This window comes from Myotis yumanensis, unplaced genomic scaffold (assembly GCF_028538775.1).
Source record: "Myotis yumanensis isolate MYYU_CA2020_CCGP unplaced genomic scaffold, mMyoYum1.0.hap1 SCAF_7, whole genome shotgun sequence".
Lineage (NCBI taxonomy): Eukaryota > Metazoa > Chordata > Mammalia > Chiroptera > Vespertilionidae > Myotis > Myotis yumanensis.
The window spans coordinates 35,879,173-35,896,952 of NW_027223758.1; the positions used below are offsets into that span (position 1 = coordinate 35,879,173).

At 51.0% G+C, this 17,780-nt stretch overlaps 2 protein-coding genes across 8 annotated transcripts in view; one reads left to right on the forward strand and one right to left on the reverse strand.

Annotated features, from left to right (window-relative positions):
• The first annotated feature begins 7,102 nt into the window (after positions 1-7,102).
• Positions 7,103-15,777, forward strand: TP53INP2 (tumor protein p53 inducible nuclear protein 2). Of its 2 annotated transcripts, none has more exons than XM_070420185.1 (4): positions 7,103-7,328; positions 11,034-11,208; positions 11,632-11,920; positions 12,398-15,777. In XM_070420185.1, the coding sequence occupies exons 2-4, from the start codon at positions 11,085-11,087 to the stop codon at positions 12,648-12,650; spliced, it is 666 nt and encodes a 221-aa protein (XP_070276286.1). In that variant the 5' UTR covers positions 7,103-7,328; positions 11,034-11,084; the 3' UTR covers positions 12,651-15,777. The 2 variants fall into 2 exon arrangements, with proteins under 2 accessions (XP_070276286.1, XP_070276287.1); XM_070420186.1 differs by having other exon boundaries at positions 11,752-11,920.
• A 448-nt stretch (positions 15,778-16,225) lies between these two features.
• Positions 16,226-17,780, reverse strand: part of NCOA6 (nuclear receptor coactivator 6) — a 115,329-nt gene continuing 113,774 nt past the window's right edge. For 4 of the 6 annotated variants that reach the window (XM_070420183.1, XM_070420182.1, XM_070420179.1 and 1 more), the window contains exon 15: positions 16,241-17,450. In XM_070420183.1, the coding sequence (XP_070276284.1) occupies positions 17,407-17,450 (44 nt within the window). In that variant the 3' untranslated portion in view covers positions 16,241-17,406. Of the gene's footprint in view, positions 17,451-17,780 lie in introns of all 6 variants that reach the window. The other 2 variants (XM_070420184.1, XM_070420181.1) reach the window with 2 other exon arrangements.

Genomic DNA, 17,780 nt, shown 5'->3' on the forward strand with positions numbered 1-17,780 from the left:
ATGTTTCTCTCTCTTGCTCCCTCTCACTTCCTCTCTGAAATCAATAAAAATATATTTTAAAAAATCATTGTTCCAAGTTATAACACTTTTAATGAGCTTCACAAAAATATTTGCACTGAGACAAAATATACTAGAGTAAAATTAGTAACTCAAGCTGCCTCTTAATTTTTATGCAAAAAACTTTTTCAACATATGTGTTGCAGTTCTCTATTGTTGTGTAACAAACCTCCACAAACTTTGGGGCCTACGACAACACCCATTTAATTGGGGTGACCACTTCATAAGATATATAAATGTCTAACCACTATGTTGTACACATGAAACCAATATAAATATTGTATGTCAACTGTAACTGAAAAATTTTAAAAATTTAAAATAAATAAGATGTGCCCATTAATATATATACACATATATATATATAACAACACGCATTTATTAGTTCACTGTTCTATAAGTCAGAAGTCCAGGTACAGCTTATCTGAGTTCTCTGCTCCAGGACCCACAAGGCTGAAATCAAGGTGTTGGCCAGCTGTGTCTTCATCTGGAGACTCAACTAGGGAAAGTTTGACTTCCAGGCTCCCTCAGATTGTTGGCAGAATTCATTTTCGTGTGGCCATGTTACTGAGATCCCCATTTTCTTGCTCTCTGTTAACTGGGGGCCTCCCTTGGCTTCTAGAGACCCCGCCTGAGTCCTTGCTATGTGGCCACCTCAACAACATGGCAGTTTGTTCCTTCAAGGCTAACATGGGGGTGATAGGCAAAAAACCTGTATATTTTTCACATGTAGGCTTTATAACTTTTATGCTATTTATTATTGCACACACGTGTATATTTCTAAGCACAATTAAAGATACAGAAATATGCACTGGCTCTTATTAGCTCAGTGATCTTGGGCCTCAGCAGTTTGAGCCCCAAGTTCCTCATCTGTAAAATGGGGATAACAGCAGAGTCCATCTTGGAGAGTTACAGACACAAAGTAAATGCTAGATCAGGGGTCCTCAAACTTTTTAAACAGGGGGCCAGTTCACTGTCCCTCAGACCGTTGGAGGGCCGGACTATAGTTAAAAAAAAAAACTATGAACAAATTCCTATGCACACTGCACATATCTTATTTTGAAGTAAAAAAACAAAACAGGAACAAATACAATATTTGTATTTGCATGTGGCCCGCGGGCCGTAGTTTGAGGACCCCTGTGCTAGATAAATATAAGCTGCTGGTTAGTCCTGAATAGAGAGGGTATAAACACAGGAGATGAGGTGGGTAAGTGGACAGGATTCCGAAGGAGGAGGAAACTGCAAGAGCAAAATCCTAGAAGCAGGAAGGCTGATGGTGGTTTAGAGTGTGATCATTTGCGCAGGGTGTGTGTGTGTGTGTGTGTTGACAGGATAAACAGAGTGGGTGAGGGCAGCTTCAATCATGCCTCTTGTCGTCACTTATTGAGTGCTTACTGTGTACCAGGTACCATGAGAGGATGCCTGGCCAGCAGTGTGAATTGCATCTGGAAGTAGTAGGGAGGCAAGGAAAAGCTGTGAGCAGAAAAGGACAGGGCTCTGAGCTTTAGGGGAATCCATTTGCTCCCAGAAGAGTGGCTGGGAACCCTGCTGTCCACTCTTTCCTCCCCAGCCTCAAAGCTGGAGGGGATGCAACCATTTCCCTTCAAAAGTTCCAAATGTGTGAATTCATGCAGGGCACTCACACCAGAGCAGCTCACATGGGTACTTGTCCACACTCAGAGCACAGCCACGGGACACCAAAATCACCACCCCACCCTCACACTATGAACAGATGGACTAAAACTAAGACAGGCATTTGGCTTCCTGCCACCTGCCTCCTCTCCCTGAAATGAATCCTGTCCTGACCCCATCACTTCCTCATCAGGGGCAGTAAGCACATTTCACACAAACAAACACAGATGCTTGGAGGTTGGGAATGGAGTCCTGTTTAGAAAGCTTGGAGCCAGCCATTTTGAAGATGGGAGAAACTGAGGCTCAGACAAAGAAAGTGACTTGTCCAGGGCTAGGCAGTGAGCCCAGGATTAATAGAACCATGATTGAAATCTGGATTTACTGACAATCAGACCACAGTTTTTCATGGTGTACACACACACACACACACACACACACAGAGTTACCCTCAATGCAGACATCTCTGGGTTGAATAACAAAGCGTTTTGCGTAGGAGTTCAGGGGATATGGCCCCTTGGTAAAATATAGGCTTATCTGTTGGGGGAATTTGTGAGTATGTCTACTTTAGGTGGCTTTGCCAATTCAATTTCTTCCCATCTCTGTCTCAGTTTCTTCAGCAGTAGAATGGGAAGAATCTACACTAATAAAAGACAAACATGCAAATTGACCGTACCCTTGCTACACCTTAAGCCACGCCCACCAGCCAATCAGAACGACTATATGCAAATTAACCCAACCAAGATGGCGGCCGGCAGCCACGGAGCTGGAGCAAGCAGGAGGCTTGGTTGCCCCAATGATGGAGGAAGCCAAGCTTCCTGCCTGCCGCGGCCAGCTCTGAGCTCTACTCAAAGCAACAAAGTTTCAATTATAGAAGATAAATAAACCCCAGATACTTGCTTTCAGCCAGCCGTGGCCACGGAGCTGGAGAGAGCAGGAGGCTTGGTTGCCCTTGGCGATGGGCCAAGCTTCCCTCCCGCCCACCCTGGCCGGCTCTGAGCTCCTCTCAAGGCTACAAAGTTTCAATTATAGAAGGTAAATAAATCCCAGAATAAAAAAAGAAAAAAGAAAAAAAGGAGAGGCTGGGAGCTTCCGTTGCTGGGTGGGGAGGGCCTTGGCCAGCCTGAAAACGACCCTCAGCCCCTCACCTAGCCTGGCCAGGCACCCCAGTGGGGACCCCCCAACCCTAAAGGGGGTGTGGCCAGCCTGAAAACAGCTATCAGCCCCTCACCCAGGCTGGCCAAACCTCCATGGGGTGAAGGTCCCCACTGGGGGGTGCTTGACCAGTCTGCAAACAGCCATCAGCCCCTCACCCAGGCTGGCCAGGCACCCCAGTGGGGACCCCCACCCTGAAGGGGGTGTGACCAGCTGCAAACAGCCATCAGCCCCTCACCCAGGCTGGCCAGGCACCCCAGCAGGACCCCCACCCTGATCTGGGACACCCTTCAGGGAAAACCAGCCGGCCCCCACCCAGGCACCAGGCCTCTATTCTATATAATAAAAGGGTAATATGCAAACTGACCCTAACAGCAGAATGACTGGTCACTATGACACACACTGACCACCAGGGGGCAGACGCTCAATGCAGGAGCTGCCCCCTGGTGGTCAGTGCGCTCCCACAGGGGGAGCTCTGCTCAGCCACAAGCCAGGCTGATGGCTGCCAGTACAGCGGTGGTGGTGGGAGCCTCTCCTGCCTCCTCAGCAGCACTAAGGATGTCTGACTGCAGCTTAGGCCTGCTCCCTGCTGGCAAGTGGACATCCCCCGAGGGCTCCCGGGCTGCCAGAGGGATGTCTGACTGCCAGCTTTGGCCCGATCCCCCAGGGAGCGGGCCTAAGCCAGCAGGTGGACATCCTCTGAGGGGTCCCAGACTGCAAGAGGGCATAGGCCTGGCTGAGGGACCCCCCTCCAAGTGCACAAATTTTTGTGCACCAGGCCTCTAGTATTATCTATATTAGGGGATTCTTATGAAGATTAAATGAGTTATCAACACAGGTAAGGGATTAGAATAGTACCTAGCACATAGAAATCCCAGTTGTATCATCATTAATATTACTTGTTTAACTCTGTAAACCTAGTGGGCAGGGGAAGAGGGAGGACTCTGCTTCTACATTATAGGGCCTTGCTGGTTTCAACTTAGATTCCAAGCTACCCACTGGGTTTCAGTTCTCCAGTAGGCTTATTTATACCTTTGAGTACACCTAAAGTCCCATGAAGGACACACCCAGGCTGACACATTTCTGCTCTCTGAAGTAGGGGGAGGGGGAGGGGAGAGGCAAGTCATTGGAGAGCCCCCAGGGTTTTGTGAGGGCAAGCCCAAAGCCCTAACTGGAATGAAAGGGTGGCCTCTTGACTTCCAATCCTGGGGCCCATAAAATTGGGCAAGTGCTTACATCTGGGCAGTGATTGGATGGGCATGTGTTGACTCTGCGGGTGTGAGCTCATGAGCACATGTGTGTATGTTTGTATATGGATGCCTTCATGTGTATGCATAGATGCACATGTCTATCCATGTACGTACACAGGAGTGGCACCCTACATCTGATCAGAAATGAGACTCCAGGATCACCCCCAGCATGGGTTTCACTGTCTCTTTTTATAGCCCCTAGGCCCAAGTGAGGGACCCAGAATACTAAGTCTACTCCTTGGGGTCAGTGTCAGCAGATGGCTCTGCTGCCTTATAATTCTAATCAAGTACTTTAAAAAAAAAAAAAATCCTCACCCAAGGATATTTTTTTCCATTGTTTTTTAGAGAAAATGGAAGGGAGGGAGGGGGAGAGAGAGAGAGAGAAACATCGATGTGAGAGAGACATATCGATTGGTTGCCTCCCACAGGAGCCCCAATGGGGGCTGGGGATCGAACCTGCAACCCAGTATGTGCCCTTGACCTGGAATCAAACCCGAGACCCTTTAGTGCCCAGGCCCACGCTCTAATTGTTAAGACAATTAGACCAAATACTTTGCTCTCGCTATGTCTTAGTGTGTCTCAGTTTTTCCACCTATAAAATAAGGAGTTTGGATGAATTAAGGTTTGAGGTTTCCTCCTCCCTGATGATAAATCTCTGTAGTGGAGAGGGATGGGTCCCAGGAGTTTCAGGATGGGATTCCCCTGGGCCCCAGCCCCCTACTTCCATGGGTACCCCTGACTCTACAAAGAAGCTGAAGACTGGAATCTGCCCTAGCAGACTGTACATGGGGTTTAGCTAAGGTTGGGAGCAGAATCCAGGTCATTTAGGGTATCAGTGTATATGCCAGGAACCCCCTTCCCCAGGCTTGGAGAACCAAAACACTGTCCCCAATAGCATGCTTCTTATACCAGGGTAGAGGGGCCAGGTGTAGACTTCCGTGCCAGCCACCCTTCCTGAGCTGTAACTACTAAGCCTTTGAATAGCACCTACTCTGCCAGGCCCAGCACAGGCCCAGTGTGGGGAGAATATGGACAGAGATTCTACCCTTGAGATACCAGCCATCCACTTGGGAAGACACTTACACATAAACACACACAATTAGTCACCATCACTTACTGTTCAGCAAACAAACAAATGTCCATCAAGGTAGCTCTAGACACATGGGTGGAGACAGGGAAGGCTGCCTAGAGGAAGAAGAGGTGACTAGAATCTTGAAGACAGAAAGACATGAATTTAGAACAGCCTGAAGAGGGCATTCCAGACATGGGGAAGTGCTTTAGCCGGTGTGGTTGTAGAGAGTGTTGAATAGACAATGAGGAGTTTGACCTTAGTACAAACAAGGTGTAGGCAAGAGGAGGAGTGGAGGAAGGAAGCTGGAGACAACTGGAGCTGGATCATGGAAGGCCATGAATGCCGTGTTAAGGAGTGTGGTACTTTGAGAGCCACAGAAGGTTTTAGAAGAAGCAAGTAGTGTGACAGGAAAGGCATGTTAGGGATTATTTAGTTGAAGTCAACAAGGAGGTCAAGAGAGGGTATGAAGTTAACAGGAAGTAGACGTGATGGGCAGAGACTCAGGGTTGCACTGAATGAGGACACTTTGGTAATACCACTCCAGGGGCCAAAACTCCTCCCTCTGGAAACCTCTGGGTATTATTTCCTGGCTCCTTCTCCTAGTTGCTAGGGCTGAGGAGTCCCTCTGGGGTTTCAGACGAGGCAGGGACAGGATTTTCTCACCAGAGCATGAAGCTCTGGCCTAGCTCCCCCCCTCCCCTCTGTTGGGCCAGATGGGCAGCTCTCAGACTCACCCCACCAACCCTGCTTTACTGAGAGAGGGCCCAGAATCTCTGGCCCTGGAGATTCTGAGGATGCGTATTTGTGGTCTCTCTCCAGGCATTTCCCAGGCCATTGGGAGACCTGGGAGCCTAGAGCATGACTGGCAGAATCCTCAGGGAGAAAAGTTGGAAAGACTCTCTGGACATGTTAAGCTTACAGATAAGAAAATTGAGACCCAGAGAGGTAACATCACTTATTTAAGGTCACACAGCAAGTTTAGGGTAGCCAGGACAGGGCCTCGTCTCCTGGAAGAGGCTGCAGCACTCTGCGGGTTGTTGTGAAGACCAAAACACATATTCGTACAGTGTCTGGCACTCAGTAAGTGTTCAGGAAATGTCAGCTAATGGTCTGGCAGTGGCCACAGTAGGTACTCAATAAATGTTGAATGCATTATTGAATATGCATCCACAAACTAACAGTGAGATTTGTGAGCCTCACTTTCCCTGCGTGTAAATCTGGACTAGAAATCCTTGTCCTGTCACTTTTCTGTCCAGCCCCCAGTAGCAACAGATTAAATAAGGTGTGTAAACTTCCAGTACCGGGCAGTCACTAGGTCAATGTTTATTCAGCCCAGAGCAATTCCTCTCCAAGTCCTACTCTGTAAAATCTCTCCTCAGCAAACCAACTCCTCTACATTCCCAGGTGCTGTCCGGGAACTAGAGAGGGGCAAGTTCCCCCACCTCTCAAACCTGCCCAGTGAGGCAAAGCGGGTGGGAAAACAGAGAATGTGTAGGGGTGAGGAGGTGGGACATCTGCAAGGGAGGGCCAGCAAGAAGGCAAGTGGTGGGGAGGCTGGAGGTGCTCGGACGTGGTGTGGAACTGAGGAATACAGATCGGTGGATCTGGATCTCGTATGCAGGTGAAAGGATCTGGGGGGCCGCGGGAGGGGTGAGGGCGCTGGGGTATCAGGAGGGAGTGCAGGAAGATGGGGGTTCCATAGGAAGGAGTTGGGATCTTCTCACTGAGAGATCTGGGGGTCACCCTGGGGCAGGGGATCCGAGCTCCCAGCAGTCGCGCCTCCCGGCGGCACCCCGCGGCTCGGAGTTGGGCTCCGAGTCTGGAGCACTAGTCCGCGGACGGTGGAGGAGGCGGGGAGGGGGATCCGCAGCCTGGGATTGGTCACCGCTCCGCCCGCCAGTGACGCGAGGCGGGCGGGCCCCTTTGTGACGTCACAATCAGCTGTTTGAACGTTCCAATTTGTGCTGCGAGCCCCGCAGCAGCGGGTGCACACACTCAAAGCCCCGCGGGCGAGCGCAGCAGCCGCGGGAGTCCCGCGCGTAGCCCCGCCGCCTCCCTGACCAGCCCCCGCGATGCCGTCCGGCCTGTGATCAGCCGCCGACCCCCCGCCGTTTCGCCGAACAACTACCTCAGCGCCACCCGGCCCTCCGCACCGCCTGGGTACCCCGGTGAGTCCCGGCCGGCTTTGGCTAGGGGGCTCCCCGCGCCCCCAGCTCCTGGGTCTTTGTTTGTCTCTGTCGGTGGCCGCCGGGGCCACATTCCCGTCTCCCGATTGGCTGCCGCATGCCTGGTAGACCATGACGTCTCTCTATTTGCATTTGACATTGAAACGTCACTAAGGCCAGCCCCGCCCTCCCCACCCCCACAGCCCCCCTCCTTGTCCTGCCTTGACCCGGTGGGCGCTGGGTTGGGACGGGGCCCATGGGTAAGACACGCTGAAAAGCAGTGGGGACCGGAGGGGCCTTGACAGTTTCTTGGGTTAATCCAGGGGTTGGGGTCAGGCCCCTGATCGCCTACTTTCTCCTTGTGACTTGAGAGGGGCTCGGATAGTGCTGCTGGGTCTAGGCTGGTGGTGGTGGGGTCGATGGAGCTGAAGGGAGTCCTGGAGTTCCAGCCCCATGTCTTGGGGCAGCGCCAGATGGTGGCGGAATCCCCTCCCTGAACCTCCGGGACAAACATAATAACATCCTCTTAATCTCTGACGTGTATGTGGGCTTTATCTGACTTCACTCCCAGCCCCCAAACTAGTTTGGGCTCTTAGATCCCCTTTCACAGAAGGGGAAACTGAGGCCCAGAGAAGGGAAGTGGATTATTCCTGGTCATGCAGCCAATTAGAGTCATGCCTACTGAGTGACTGACAGATGCATTAGCTATGGGCACATGCCTAGTAGGAACTCAATACAAGAAAAGTTACACATCCTCCTATCACTGAGAACACACTGTACCATCCAAATTTGATAGGGCTCCTAGGTCTCCTCACTTCTGGGTCTTTTTCCAGGGGTTCTTTGGAGATTGGGTCCCATTTTGTGGCTCTGACCCTCACTTTGTACCTTGGAGTCCCAGAGCCCAATAAAATTGCTGTCTCCCAGCTGTTTTGACCACCAGAGTTATAAGCTGTATCAGGGCGTCTCCAGAGCTGATGTTGGAGTGGGGATGGGGGGAGTGAGAGCTTGGCCCTTCATCACCTACCCAACACCCAGAGTTATCAGGTAGAAGGACATGACCTGGCCTAGTGCTGGTGAATGTAAGATTTGTGCTGCCCCTCTCTGCTCATGGAGAAGGGCAGGAGAAAGGGCAGGAGAAGAGAGATTCTGACTTTCTAAGTGGATGGGCCTATAGTTGGATGGGCTTTGCTCAAGGATGGGCTGGGGTAGAGGTGGCTTGGGGCTCAAGTGCTATTCTGGGCACAGCTGCTGCAGTTATTAAAGGGAATGGTTCTCCCTGGAGCAGGGCTGGGAATGTGAGAACCAGGAAGCTGGCAGGGCTGGGAAAGAAAACCCAGGAGGCTCCCCAGTGGTCATGAGAGGGGCGGGCACTGGCTGCCTGCTGCTGCTGCTACTCTTGGCTCTGTCACTGACTTGCTGTGTGACCTCGGGCAGGCAGCTCTCTCCCCACCCCAGCCTTCTTATCTCAATCTGTAATTTGAGAAGGCTCAGAGCAGGCTCTGGTACACAGTGGGTGCTCTGGAAAATGCATGATAAACCTTGGTGTCAGGAACCCCTCACCCTTTTATAGGTGGGCAGGGGGGTCAGAGGGGAGCAGTGACTTGATCAAGGCCTGACTCACATCTGACCTATCTCTTCTGCATAATGGATATTTTTGGGCACTATTCACACTGAGGTTTTTCTATGCACACTCTGGACTGGATGCTCAGTGACCTGGGGCTAGGCCTGCCCTGAGAGACTTATGTCCTCTAATCCTCAGGTTGCGAAATGGACTGGATGAATATGATAGTCCCTGAAAGAGTTCTTAACTTCTTCACCTTCTCAATGGAAAGAGGGGGGTGGGGAGTTCTTCATCAAGGCCCCAATCTTCCCTTCTTTCAGGAAGGGCCAAACTTTCTGGATTTTTGGTAACTGAGTCACTAATGCCTTCCTGTGGCTACAAGTGGTTTGGGATATGTGGCTTGTGCTGGGCAGGTACTAGTTGGAATGGCTCGACCTTTCATAATCTCCATAGATCTCCCACCAGGGAAGCCAGCACCCAGGGAGCACTTCCTTCTGGAGCCTACTGTGGGTCTGCATATGTGGAAATACTCTCAGGATATGGAGTTTAGGGAATTCTGTGGCAAGTGTGAAAACATACCCAGGGAATAGGAGAGGTAGTCACAAGCACATAAATATCCCAGGTGGTTTAACAGTAAGAGTAGAATGCCTTCAGGGAATGGAAGTGTGGAAACATCCTTCAAGGAAGGTGACAAGTGGCCCAATAGCAAAATTATTGATCATCTTCAGGGGGCAGATGTGGAGGGTGAAGCTTTAGGGACATCCAGAGGGTACCCCAAGCCCAGGTCTAGTCCTGAGATAGGCTGAGGTGGGAAGAGGAGCAGATCTATAGCCACCTCCTTGGTGTCTGCATTCCTGAAGTAAGAGGTCTCCTTCCTCATCTTCACCCAGGGAAGGGCTGATTGAGGCCTTGAATCCTGGTCTAACCCTCAGTGCTAATCCGTAAGGGCTCTTGGGGTGTGATATCTCCCTCCTTCTACTGTCACCTCCCTCTGACCTGTTGTCTCCCTGGGGCCAGGCAATGTGATCTTCTTCCTAGCCAGGGATACTGCCCTTGAGCATGGGCTTGGGAATAAGGGGTAAGAAGGGGGAGGGCCTGTGGGAATAGGATCTTCCAAGCTCATTTTCACAGACAGAACTGAGGTCCATGCAATCACACGGTAGCAGTTCCGTGAGATTTTTGCGAGCCAGCACTTTTCAAGCCACGCAAGTAGGTGCTGTTTGGGAAATCCTGATGAAAACCAAGGTCCATCTTCCCAGAAAAATACACATGAACCATGGCCTTTGGCCACCAAGTTAAAAATGCCTAATTCAGACAGACACCCAGCAAAGGCAATGGAATATAGTGACTATGGTGCTGCCTCCGGCATCTGACTACATGGGTTCAAATCCTACCTCTTTGTCTTAGGATCTGTGAAACTTTGGGCAAGTTACTTTACGTCTCTGAGCCTCAGTTTCTACACCTGTGAAAGCGGGATGATAATTATACTCACTTCCTAGAGTTGTTGTGAGGATTACATCAGGTAATAGAAGTAAAGTGCTTAGTAGAGTACCTGGCACATGAATGTTAGCAATATTATGATGATGATAAATAATCACAACATTGGGCAATTTCTTCCTTGCTTGGAGAACTCCTATTTACCCTTCAAGATCCAGCTTGGATGTCCAATCCTCTGGAAACCTTCCTTGTCAGAGTCTGGTCACAGATACCACTCTTTCCATGTCCCTAAAGCGTGCAATAATATTAATAATAACAAGGTGATGAATGTATTGAATGCTTACCCTGCCCACATACTGTCCTAAGCTCTTTGTGTTTGGCTCCTTTAATTCTTATTAGAGCCTAGAGGAGAATACTATTATTAGCTCATTTAATTCTTATAAAGGTCAAGAGGAGGGTACTATTTTCATTGCCATTTGACAGATGAGTAAACTAAAGCACAGATCAGTTAAATTACTTCCTAAGGTCACACAGGAAATAGAAAAACCTGAAAGCAGGCTGACCTACCAGAAAGCCCACACACTGCAAGCCTTCCCCACACCTCCCTGCTGTCCTCTGATCTGGTCTGGGGGCTGGGAGTGGTATCCCCAGCCAGGAACAGGGGTTGACTTCAGTCAGTGGTGACTCTGACTCCTCTCTACGCCTCCCAGGTTTTTGCACTGCTTTAGAGCGCCCCCCCGAGGCCGCTGCACTCTCCCAACATGTTCCAGCGCCTCACCAGCCTGTTCTTCAGCAACCCCCCGCCCCCTGAGGACCTCGACTGCCCCCGGGCCTTCGTCTCGGAGGAGGATGAAGTGGACGGCTGGCTTATCATTGACCTGCCGGGTGAGGCCTAGGTCGGGGGCCAGGACTCTAAATCCTGGGCCTGGGAAGGTCGGGTGGCCCAGCAGCGGCGGGAAGGGAGCTGCTAGGGGATCGGGGAGTTCCCGCAGGTTTACTGGGCAAACTGGGGCTGAGGCAGTGACCTGGGAGGTGGGGTACAGGGTCCCGTCCCATGCGAGCCGGGCCGTCTTCTGGCGGCGCAGTGTTGGGGCCCTAGCGAGACTCCTGGCCGCTGGGTGCCCTGTGGGCGCGACGGGCAGGGCTGCGGGTCTGACTAACGATGCCCTTTCTCTCCCCACCCCCCTGTGTCCGGTGTGTGTGTGTGTGTGTGTGTGTGTGTGTGTGTGCGCGCGCGCGCGCGCGCCCCTCCCCGCCCTCCCCGCTGCGCCTCCTCCCCCGCATGGCTCCCCTGCCCCCGCCCCGTAGACAGCTACGCGGCTCCACCCAGTCCCGGGGCCGCTCCTGCCCCTGCCGGCCGCCCTCCGCCCGCGCCCTCCTTGATGGACGAGAGCTGGTTTGTTACCCCTCCCGCCTGTTTCACTGCAGAAGGGCCCGGCCTCGGGCCCGCCCGCCTCCAGAGCAGCCCCCTGGAGGACCTCCTCATCGAGCACCCCAGCATGTCCGTTTATGTCACCGGCAGCACCATCGTGCTGGAGCCCGGACCCCCTTCCCCGCACCCCGACGCGGACCTGCCCGACAGCGACCTCAGCGAAGGGTGAGCCGGCCGGGCCGGAGGGCGGAGTCCGGGAGGTTGGGGAGCTGCCCAGGTGCAGGGGCGGGGCCTTTAGAGGAGAGTCTTTGGGGCAAAGGGTCGGGCCTACGGGCCGGGCACCGGCTAGGGCGGCTCTGAAGGCCAAGGGGCGGGGCTTTAGGCGGGGAGGCGTGGCTAAAAGTCCGGGGACGGCTCATGGAGTTGGAGGGGCAAGGCCAGAACGTCACGGGGGTGCGGCTTCTAGAGGCTTTTACGAAAGGCTAGGGCCGAATTGGAGTTTGGAGTCGAATCCTCCCTGGGGTCGGGTTTTTACCTGTCACGGGGCGAGAACCGTGGAGGTGTCCCCAGGTGAGCCTGGAGGAAGGGCTGGGACTTGGGCGCCCCCTTCTGAACGGAGACAGCACTGCGCCAGGGCGAGGGTGCGGGGACCCTTCGCTCCGCTCGGTCCGGCCCTGACCTGGCCCTGCTCTGTTCCCGCAGGGAGCTGGCGCCTGTCCGCCGCGAGCTCCGCGCCCCGCACCACGCGGCCGCCCCTCTGCCGGCGCGGGCTGCGCTGCTGGAGAGGGCGGGCCAGGTGCGGCGGCTGCAGCGGGCCCGGCAGCGGGCGGAGCGCCACGCACTGAGCGCCAAGGTGATGCAACGGCAGAACCGCGCCCGCGAGAGCCATCCGCGTCGGCCCAAGCACCAGGGCAACTTTATCTACCAGCCGTGCCAGCGCCAGTTCAACTACTGAGCGTCCGCCGGCCCAGCCACAAACCCTTTGCCGACCCCCGACCGCTATCGGGCCCCTCCGCGGCAGCCAGTGTGTTGCTCCAGGGGCGCCCGCAGCCCACCTCGGGCTGATTACAGAACCTCCTTCAAGTGTGTGAGGTGGGGTGATAGCCCCTTTTAAAGTCCCCTTGATTTTCCCATCTCTGATTCTCTAATCCACCTCTGGACCTCCTCTGCCCTTTACCCTTTCTTCTGGCCCCCTGCCCAACATCTGTCTAATCCTTCATCTCCCATACTGACTCCATCCTTCCTTTTCTGGTCCCCATCCTTGCCTCTGCCCTGACAGTCCCCTTTATCTTTGCCCTCCATTCCTCTACCTCTTGCCCACCCCTATTTCTCAGAGTCTCCTTTTCCAGCCCCAGATCTAGCTGTTTCCTTACCTTCAATTCCCACTTTACAAGCCTCGCCCTATCTCATGTTTGGCACTACACTCGCTCCTGCTTCCTTATTTTCCATTCCCAATAATGCCCTCCCCAAGGGTGGGGTGGAGGAGGGAGGTTGAGACTAAAGGTTTCTATGTTTAGTCTCACCCTTCCCTCTCACCCTGGGGGCTGGGCTCCTTGTAGTGGCTTAGGCCTGGAAAGGTAAAGTATGTAGAAGAGGACTGTGAGATGTGAATTAAAGGGAGAAGGTGGAGGGAACTGAAGGGAAGAGGCAGCCTACTGGAAGTGTAGACAGGACAGGTTGAGAAGCTGTAGGAAGCAGGGCACCATGGGAGCTGGTACTGTGTGCTTGCTCACAGATTGGCCTAACCCTGCTCTCAGGCTGGAGCCTGGAGTCTGCCCCCACTTCCCTTTCCTATAATCTCACCTCCCAAATCTCTATCTGAAATCCACCCCTCTGCAGGCCCAAGTCTGAAAGGCTTAGTTAAACCTACCCCCAACATGTCACCCCAGGAGTAGAGGCTGGGCAAAGCCCTGCCATCCTGGCCATCTGTTCACATGTCCAAGGTGCTAGAACTAGCTTAGGAGAGATGCAGGCTTGAGGGCTTCTAGGCGGGGAAACTGCGCACCCCAGTGTAAGAATGCAGAAGAATGATGCTGAGAAGGACAAGCTGTGGGTGAAGCCATCCCAAGACTGACAGCTCAGCTTTCATCTTGCCTCTGGCTTTGTATTTCACACCCTGCCCAGGATGGCTAATAAACACTCCAGGGTAGGAGGCCAGGAGATTCACTGTCCTAATTCCCAAAGTCCCGCTCCAGGTTCTGGGCCATAAGGGCCACGCTCCCTTTTCTTCCTGAGTGCTCTCTTCCTTTCTAGGCTGCTGGGGAGAAATGGGTGCCCTATGGTTCCCCTCCCCTTCTCTTCCTGTAAATACCTGGAGGAGGGAACCTGAATCCCTGGGTGAAACAGAGGGAACAAGGGTGACCAACTTCCCCTTCTCATGGTGGGACTGAATTTTGGGCTCAGACACCAGCAATAGCCTCTTGGGATGCCCCAAGTTGCTTCCCTTTTTTTCTTTCTGTCCTTTACTAGTGTGTGCTCTTTCTTCCTTGAAACTTAAGATTACCTGTTAGAAACTAACATAGGTCTTCCCCCCTCACTATAATTTCAGATTTCTAGGTCTCACAGTTAAGTGGAGGCTTGGAGATAACTGCATTCCCACGAGGGCAAAGGCAGCTGCCCTTCCTGACCCTGTAGCCCCAAGCCTCATGTGGGATGTATGGGTAAGGGAGAGGGTAGCCCCGTGGATACTGGGATGGTGACAGAGGAAGCCCTATTGGGGTCTCCTGTCCAAGGGAGTAAGCCAAACCTACACTAAGAACAGATCAAAGTCCCCAAGACAGTCCACTAGGGCCCCAGTAGTTGGCAACCTTGTTCCTGGCCCCAAGCTTCTCCTTCAGTTATGACCTAGTCACATTTTTCTTCCAGCTACCCCTTGGTCACTTCACAGCCAGCGTAGGGTCTTCAGCACTTCCAAGAGCTGAAATTCCCTCCAACTCCTCTTGTCTACTCCTTTGCTGGGGCCTAGGCTCAGTCCAGGGTAGTTCCCATGATCCTTCTTGTGGGGGAAGAGTGAATAATAGGGCATTAGGTTCAAATTTCAAAAGGCCCCTCCCTCACCCATATTTCTGGAGCTCCTGTAGTTCTAGAGCCTTCCAATCTCATCACCTGGCTGATTGCAAGGCTCATAGGTTTTTGTACTTTCCTATAGATTCTGTAGTATTTGAGTGTGGCAATATTTTAATTGTGTATAGATTTCTAAGAACCAACATTACTCAGTCTCCTGCTAGTCTAACTCCTGAAGCATCATACTGTATTGACTGTGTATGTGCCTTTCACCTTGAGCATGCTTCAGGATTTTTTTTAAACCACAGAACTTGAATATATGAGGGAACCGGAATTCACAAAGTCCTATGCAACCTTAGACAGGTGAGGGGTTAGAGAGTCTGTCTTGACTGATATTTTCAGAGAACCCTGGAGAAGTTTGTTCCAGTTTATATTAATTCATGTCAATACTACCAGCACTTTGCCAAAACTGAGTTTGTCAGAGGGACCTGTTTCTAGAGTGAGTCCCAATTACATCAGAGGGTGACTTACAGTGATTCCCCATATGTCTGAGTGCTCTCTTCAAGCTGGGTGTCACTTTCCAGCCTTTGCCAGTCCGGCCCCAGCAGGGTATCACTTGTGTATGAATGCAATTTGCTGCTGTTTTGAGGTATGCCTGCTCCCAACTCCTGCCGATATCCTGATCAATTTGCTCTGACCCCTAATATCTTAGGTGCAATAAGGACCCCACCAGAGCTCTTGGAGGCCTCCTCAGATCCATGTGGCTTTATATGGGGACCGAATGCAGACACACTATACCCCCTATATTTCCCCACTTGTCCTGCCACCTAGTTCCAAATGGAACCAAGTAGAGTGCATCCCTCTTGGGTGTTTTGTGTTGAGACTGGCTGAAACGAGGAGACTCTGGTTGACCATGTTGTGACATTTCAACAGACTCAAGGACACAACCACCTCAACACGGTCCTGTGGCATGCCTGTGTATGTGTGTAACAGAATTTTGAATGTTAGATTGTAATGTTATTCCTCTATGGGAGAGAAAAATATAAAGAAAAACAAAATAAAAATCTATTTAAAGCACATTATACTTTCTGTCTGAATAGAGGTAAAGTCTGAGAAGCACTTTGTAATCTCAAGCACAGTACTGGCAGAGGGTATTATTATTAGGCTGGCTTTGGTTCTCGTGTGTGTCATAAGAGAAGGAAGAGGGTAGATAAGCTTGCTGGGAACAGAGTCAGACAGCATGGGGTCTGACTAATAAATAACTACTTTTAGAGGATCCTTATAATGTAAGACATATATAATAAGACAGCTGAAATAGAGATGAGACTAAGAGCATGACAGAGAATCACCAACTCATCCTTTTGATCTCAGGCATTGAGTTATGGCAATGGCAAGGAGCTACTGCAGGGGAAAGAATGGAGTATATGTCTAGCTGGTAGGAGACACAGCAGAAGGCGGAGACCCAGACCAAGACAAGGACAGGGCCCCAAGCATCTGAGTCCCCTGAAGGTAGGTAGGGAGTAGGATGGGAACAGAAGCAGTGTTTAGGTAAGAATTAAGCTAGGAAAGGGAAAACCTGGGGATGCTGATGAAAAGTCACCCCTAAGCCTGATGCAGATGAGTTACAGGACAGCCAAAGAGTGAAATGTAATGGGCATCTTTGAAGAACATAACACAGAACGACTGCTTTTATTGGGGATTGCCCATCTAACCACAGAACTGGAATGAAGGTGGAAAGCTGACCTAGATTCTTGATGCTGTTAAAAAGATTCTTGCTGGTCAGGCTGGGTTTATCTTGAATGGAGGAGGTATAAACAGTCGTTTTGGAGCAATCCATCATGTGCCCAGAGAAGCAGTTGTATGAAGTGGAGAAAAAGTGCTATCTGGGTTGCTGATGACTTCCTGTCTCTAGAAAATCCTGGGTGGCCTTTGATTCTCTCTAAATTGATTGTTATTTGCAATAAAAAGAGATCTCATATAAAGTGCGAGGTACAGTGTTGTAAAGGGCTAGTTTCTTCAAAGCCAAGAATGAGTTCAGTGAACAAGACTGCATTTCCCTCAACTTGTCAGATGCAGCTCAGGTGCAATCAGGACAAGATGGGATTCTAATTCACAAAGAAGGCTGTTCCTATTCACTTATGATTAAAAGAAAAGCACTTGCTCAATAATCCCCTATCAATAACATACATTTATGTTCTAAGACAATTACATTTATTTAACACATTCAGTATTTCACATTGTACAAATCCTTAGATTCTCTTTATTCACTGGTCCATTTCTACAACAAATACATCCAAAACACTATTTAATAAAATTATTTACAACATTTCCAAATGAGAAGATTCCTTTTGTCCCCACTACTGCTACTCACACAATACTTCCACAGCACAATACATCATGAGACCTAAAAATGCTCACCCTGTACTCTAGGCTGCTTAGGAAATGTGAAAACTTAATAACATAATCACATTAGCTCCTCTCAATACATGGCAACATTTTAGAAACCTTGAACTTCATCAACACCAAAAGGGTTCAACAACTCTGCTTTTCTCGTTGCACTTTATGAAACAGGTTGCAGGGACTAGGAAAAGGGCCACATTATTAAAATGACTAGCTGTACAGAAAGTGATTTTAAAAAGTCACAGCTCAAAACTGCTTTTTGTAAAATTCATACACATTTACAAGTATCAAGTCGCTGTCCAGCTTGTTTACTTGGATTTTCTTCGCTTGGATTGCACCGCACTGGTTATGTCTGTGGGGGAAAGGAAGGACATGTTCAGCTGAGGCAACTTTTTATGCTGTGCCTTTTAGGTAGTCCACAAGAACACAGATGAACCTAAGTGGAGCCCTATTGGCTCTGAATCAGTCTAAGGGCCTCAGAAGGGGCACTCAGTGTGAAGAGGGTCTCCGGCTTCTGTGGGAGGAGGGTACGCCCTGTGTACTAGAACCTGGCAACTGGGAAAGTGTGATCCAGGTGGTGGGAGATGAAGCACATGTACCTGGTTGGGAAAAGTGGCAGGATGGGGACAGCTTCCTTAGCTAGGCAATTAACCCCACAATCTCTATCACCAAATCCCATCAC